This window comes from Dysidea avara, chromosome 2, assembly GCF_963678975.1.
Source record: "Dysidea avara chromosome 2, odDysAvar1.4, whole genome shotgun sequence".
Lineage (NCBI taxonomy): Eukaryota > Metazoa > Porifera > Demospongiae > Dictyoceratida > Dysideidae > Dysidea > Dysidea avara.
Window position 1 is genome coordinate 41,288,462 of NC_089273.1, and position 6,141 is coordinate 41,294,602.

General features: G+C 39.4%; 2 protein-coding genes across 2 annotated transcripts; one reads left to right on the plus strand and one right to left on the minus strand.

Moving 5' to 3' along the window:
* Positions 1-241: 241 nt before the first annotated feature.
* LOC136247348 (uncharacterized) lies at positions 242-3,033 on the plus strand. Its single transcript, XM_066038966.1, has 2 exons — positions 242-624; positions 753-3,033. Exons 1-2 carry the CDS (start codon positions 319-321, stop codon positions 2,364-2,366), a joined length of 1,920 nt encoding a protein of 639 aa, XP_065895038.1. The 5' UTR covers positions 242-318; the 3' UTR covers positions 2,367-3,033.
* On the minus strand, positions 2,337-4,018 carry LOC136247350 (uncharacterized). The gene has a single exon (XM_066038967.1). The coding sequence runs from the start codon at positions 4,000-4,002 to the stop codon at positions 2,512-2,514; it is 1,491 nt and encodes a 496-aa protein (XP_065895039.1). The 5' UTR covers positions 4,003-4,018; the 3' UTR covers positions 2,337-2,511.
* Between the last annotated feature and the right edge of the window lie 2,123 nt (positions 4,019-6,141).

Consider the following 6,141-nt stretch of genomic DNA (forward strand, 5'->3'; position numbering starts at 1 on the left):
GGTCCCTACTGGTAATGTGGTGACCATACCACTGATGCATACTCTAGAACTGGTCGTAAATAAGTTTTATAGCATGATGATTTTACAGCAATGGGACAGTTTGTTAAGTTTCATCGCAAAAAACCAAGCACAGAATTTCCCTTCTTGACAACATTGTTGATGTGTTCATGCCAGTTCAGTTTTTGGTCTATGGTGACTCCGAGGTATTTGGCATTTTCAACTTGTTGGATATAGAGTGTTTTCATCGCGTGATCTAAATTACGTAATTTTTCAAATCCGCCATTTGTCTGCACATGTGTTGCGTATGGAACAGGACTCATGCAGCGTTTATCGTTATACGCCGAAAACCTGCCACCTGATGCCAAAGACAGGTACCTTGCCAAAATCTCGGTTATTAATGGAACAGATCCTCTATCTGACGGCCTGTTTGGGGAAGAAGTGGATGTGACACCTCCCGTAGATGCGTGTGATTTGGTGTCCTACCTAGTACTACAGACTAGTTTCGTCACAGCTAAGCAGTTTAAAGCCCGTAAAGGCCTAGAGGCATATAACCAGTTTGTTTGTGGATGGGTGAAGGAGATTAAGACTCGTAAAGTTGCTGACAAGTATCTCACTACTGGTCGAGTGAGTAGCTATTTCGTACAACTTCTGGCTCTTTTTGCCAGCAACATCTACATGCATTTCTTGTACTATTATTACACTGCATTGTGTTGAATAAAAATGTTTAAACTCTTGTTTGTTCTAACGTGTAGGTCCGTCATTCACAACGGCTGAGAGAGACTCCATTGAAGTGTTGGGTTATCATTGAAACCACTGGTGAAATCTCCTGTGCACATTGTAACTGCATGGCAGGGCTAGGAGAAGTGTGCACACATGTTGCAGCATTATTGTTTTATTTGGAGGCTCTGTACCGAATGGAAGAAGTACAAACTTGCACACAACAGCAGTGTGGTTGGATAATACCTTCAGCATCAACAGCAGTTGAGTACTTGGAGATCAGAGATATTGACTTCACATCGGCACGAGGAAAGAAGAGAAAATTGGATGAAACGTTAGAGGGCAGTGAAACCAACTCAGATAGACCAGTTTCCAAAAGTGGTACATTACCAACAGACACAGAAATGGAGCAATTTTTTAACAATCTGAGCTTGTGTGATACAAAGCCAGCAATTCTATCATTAGTTCCACCACATTCAGATAGATATATTCCAAAAGCATCACTTTCAAATTTCCCCAAACCACTACCATCACTCCGTACTTCAGATAGCTGCAAACTAAATTACCCTGATTTGTTGAATGCCTGTGAAAAAGTTTCTATAGAAATAACTGATGACATGTCACAGGCTGTGGAGAAGGAAACAAGGAAGCAAAGTAAAACACCACTATGGTTTAAGTACAGGGCTGGAAGAGTTACTGCATCTCGGATGAAGGCAGTCTGTCACACTGATGTAACCAACCCGGCTCAGAGCTTGGTAAAAACTATTTGTTATCCTGATGCTTTCAGCTTTACATCCAAGCAGACAAGCTGGGGTTGTAGACATGAAAAGCAAGCCAGGGAAAGGTACGAAAAAACAGTTAAATCCAAGCATACAAACTTACATGTAGCTGAATGCGGGTTGTTCATTAATCCACAATGGCCTTACATTGGGGCATCTCCAGATGGCATCATCTATTGTGATTGCTGTCCCAAAGGTGTGCTTGAAATTAAATGCCCTTATTGTCATCGTGATGAGTCCATATCAGCTGCTGTTGCAAAGGATAAGAATTTTTGTCTTATTGAAGTGAATGGACAAATCAGCCTAGATCATGACCATGCCTACTATTATCAGGTGCAGACACAGATATTTGTTTGTGATGTTGATTATTGTGATTTCTGTGTGTGTACCTTCTCTGGGAATGAGGAGTCTACAATTCACATTGAAAGAATCTCCAGAAACAATGCGTTTTGGAAGAATGAATGTGTACCAAGAGCAGAAGCTTTTTTCAGGACTTGCTTGCTTCCTGAATTATTGGGTAGTTGGTACACACGACCCCTCACTACACCCAATGAGATTACAATTGATAGCAGTACTTTGGAAACTCATGGCCACAGTTCATCTCAGGGACATGTAGACAATTCTCAGTATAGCAGCAGTGTATCAGACGAAACCAGGCCACCACCTAGTCAAACGTTTTGTTACTGCAATGGCCCAGAAATTGGCGAGATGATAGGGTGTGACAATCTAGATTGTACCATTGAATGGTTCCATTTAAAGTGCTTAAAAATTAAGGCAGATTCTGTGCCAAAGGGAAAATGGTACTGCCCAGATTGCAGAATATTACCCAGATTCAGCAAATCAAAAGGGAAAAGAAAATCAAAGAAGTGATTATTAGTATACATGTAATAAAATGTTCACAGTGTATGTACATGAATAAAAATGTTTTCACTATGTATATAGTACATGAATAAAAATGTTAACAGTGTATGTACATGGATGAAAATGTTCACTATGTAGTAGTTAACAAAGTGTGCTATTCGAACGGAACAACGGAATCACATAGGTTGTTCAAGGCACAACAGACACGGACAATATGGTCTAGAATAGGCACTTCTTCATTTGCCCTTTTCGTTACAAAATTAATTGGTACAGTGCTCCGCAAAATAGAGTATTTCTGCCTGACACAGCCAATCACCCGTTCAACATGAATACGAACATTTGCAATTTGCCTTGTGTCTTCGATTTCTATGGCTGAAAGCTGTTGTTTACCCCTAGTAAACGCTGGAATATGCAAACTAGCTTGCATTAAACCAACAGATTCGGCAATGTCAAATCCCCTGTCAGCCAAAACAACATCTCCAGGTAGCAACTTGCCTAAAAGACCACAATGGTCTGTTAGGTATTTATCGCTTACTCGGCCTCCCCAACATTTTGACACAAACGACACTACTCCTTGGGGTGTAATGCCAATAAGCACCTTTACAGTGTTATTATGCTTATAGTTGGACCAGGTGCTAGCTCGAGCTTGCAAGTTGGATGGTCGATCTATGAAAATCTCAAAGCAATCGATAATGAAAGCAACTTTCTTCCCAAAAGAGGCTTGAAAGCAGGCTGGCATTGTTTTACCAAGAGCTTCACGGTCTGGCCACAATATCAAATTGCTTAGTCGTAAATCCATCTGCTTCAACCACTTTAAGAATATTCTAGATACTGTCGACGGTGAGACTCCAAAACGATATGCCAGATATTCCACTGAACTATTCATTCTTAACTTGAGCAACACACACATGAACTCTTGAAATGGTGATAACTTGGTTACACCATCTGATGGCAGAGTCTTGAGCACATGCTCAAAAACAGCTTTTACAGTTTTGGCATTAGGCAAACCAGTGTGAGTCTTTGCAAAATCGTCATCTACTAAGCATTCTTCATTAAAAGTGAGTTTTTTAAGTTCCATTGTTAGAGATGTAGCATGCTCTTTACTCTTAGCAAGTTCCTTCTGCAGACTTTCAATCTTGCTTGAGCACTCACAACTGTCCACTGGTCTAAAGTACTGTCTTGCAATTTCTATTTGCTCTGTGGCAACTAGTCTAATCTCTTCTGCAACAATTACCTGGACTTCCTCTGCTACTAAAGTGGGCAACAATTCTTCTATCCTCTTCCACTTCTCTCTTTCTTGAGCTCTTCTCCATCTATCCACTGAAGCTGTGACATCCGCTGTATCAGCACTCCCATGTTCCTTGTGGCCAAGGTGCAAGGTGGGTAACCAGTCAGGATCCGTTGTATTATAGAGATAAGCCGGCTTGCCAGAATGGAAGTGCTTTTCACAAATCTTGTAATTGTGTAGTGCAGTTAGGTCTAAATCTGCCCTGGAAATAGCAGCCAAATATCCGTCTCTCCTCTTTTTCCGTAGTTCAAGTTCTGCTTCTCCGTATCGATCAGTCACAGTAGGAATACCGTAGAAAGATATTCCGCTGCCATTGTCAGAACGACTTGAACAGTCGACTATCGCGCATAACACCATTGCTACCTGTGCAACAAAATGGTGGCTTCGTAATTTCAATCACGTGATGAAAACTCTCTATTAGTATAGTCTATGTGATATGTAAGGTTAGGCAAGTTAGACTTGTTTGATATTCTTAAACACTCGCATTTACATGGATTGAAGTTCATTTGCCATTTCTTGGCCCACTGAGATAATGAATTTAGATCTTGTTGTAAAATAGTAATGTCTTCCTCTGAATTAATATTTCTGTATAATAAAGCATCATCAGCATATAACTTGATGTTAGATTTAACTACTGTTGGGATATCATTAATGTAACACAAAAAGAGTAGCGGTCCCAGGGCAGAACCCTGTGGGACTCCTGATATTACTGATTGTGGTTGACTGGTTTCTCCATTTAGTACAACTTGCTGCTTTCTATCAGATAAAAAGGCATTGATCCAATTTAACAATTGGCCACATATACCATATGAGGACAGTTTATGAGATAACTTATTTTGAGGAACGGTGTCGAAAGCCTTTGACAAGTCCAGCAGAATTGCATGTACCTCTCCACCATTATTCAAAGTAGTCGCAAAGTCGTGTACAGTTGATATCAGTTGGGTTTCGCATGAGCACCACTTACAGAAGCCATGTTGCTGTCTGCATATAATATGATTTTCTTGTAGATGTTGATAAATACTGGTGGAAATTATATGTTCGAGTATCTTACAAACAATACATGTTAAGGAAATTAGTCTGTAGTTAGAGGGGTGCACACGACTTCCCTTCTTATAGATTGGCACCACAAGAGCATTTTTCCAGTCTTGTGGAAGGACACTCTGTTCAAGGGAAGCTTGGTAAATTAGAGTAAGTGATGGGGCAATTTCACTTGACATTAGCTTTAAGAGTCTACCAGGGATCTGGTCTGGTCCACTAGATTTGTGCGGTTCTATGTTAGAAAGGAGTTTCTCAACTCCTTCAACAGAAATGCTCAGGCTTCTTAATTATTGGCATCAGCAATAGGTGGGCAATTGCTGTCTTCTCTGGTAAAGACTGAACTAAAATACTTGTTTAACTCTTCAGCCTTTGCCAAATTATTAGTAGCAACTTCACCGTTTACCTCCAAGGTAAGAATTCAATTACAGTCTTTTCGCTAACTTTTAATATATGAAAATAGTTTTTTATTCGGACGATTTGATTGTGGATTTATCAAGTTTTTAAAATAATTATTATGTGCTTTTTGACATTCACATTGGGCTGCCCGTTTAGCTGTATGGTAAGCATTCCAGTCTTTGGTAGAGCGAGACATGTGACCACGGTTATACAAACGCTTCTTCTTTCTAATATATTGTTTGGTGTTTGCAGTTATCCAGGGCTTGTTATATCTATTAGTACTTAACCTGGATGGTATTAAGTTAACACATTCCAAACAAATAGCTTTAAACACTTCCCACATCTGTTCTATTGATGAACCTGGTGAATATTTGCTTAGAAATGTCCTAGTAAAGTTATTAATCAAATCTTTGAGATCATTGATGTTGACTTTTGACCACAACAATTGTTTCCTTTTAGCTGGAGGCATATAAACAGCCTTCACAGATGATTCAATGTAAACTATGTCATGGTCACTTATTCCTGGCAGAGGTATACATTTGTTAACTAAATTTGGTCGGTTAGTGGCAACAATGTCAAGGGTGTTCTTATTTCTTGTAGGGAAATCAACCAACTGAGTCAAACCAGCATCACAAAACGTGTCAAGGATGATATTACAGTAAGAAGAAGGATAGTTGTTTCCCGAGATTGAACAATTTGACCAGTTGATGTTTGGAAGATTCACATCTCCAGCAAACCATATCACAGCATTAGGATTTTTATCAGCTAAGTCATTTAAGCTGTGACACATTAATTCTAGGTATCTTAAGTCTGTATTAGGTGCTCTATACACTGATACTACTATTAAAGACTCACTTCGAGATAATTCCAGTTCAGAAGCTATGAGTTCACAAGGGTAGTTACTAGTATCAATTTCTTTCCATGAGTAAATTTTATTGCAGGCTAGAAAGACACCTCCAAAACCATCACTTTTATCACATCTAAATACTTGGTAATCATCACAAAATATTTCACTGTTCTGTAAGTTCGACCTCAACCAAGATTCTGTTCCTGCAATAATAT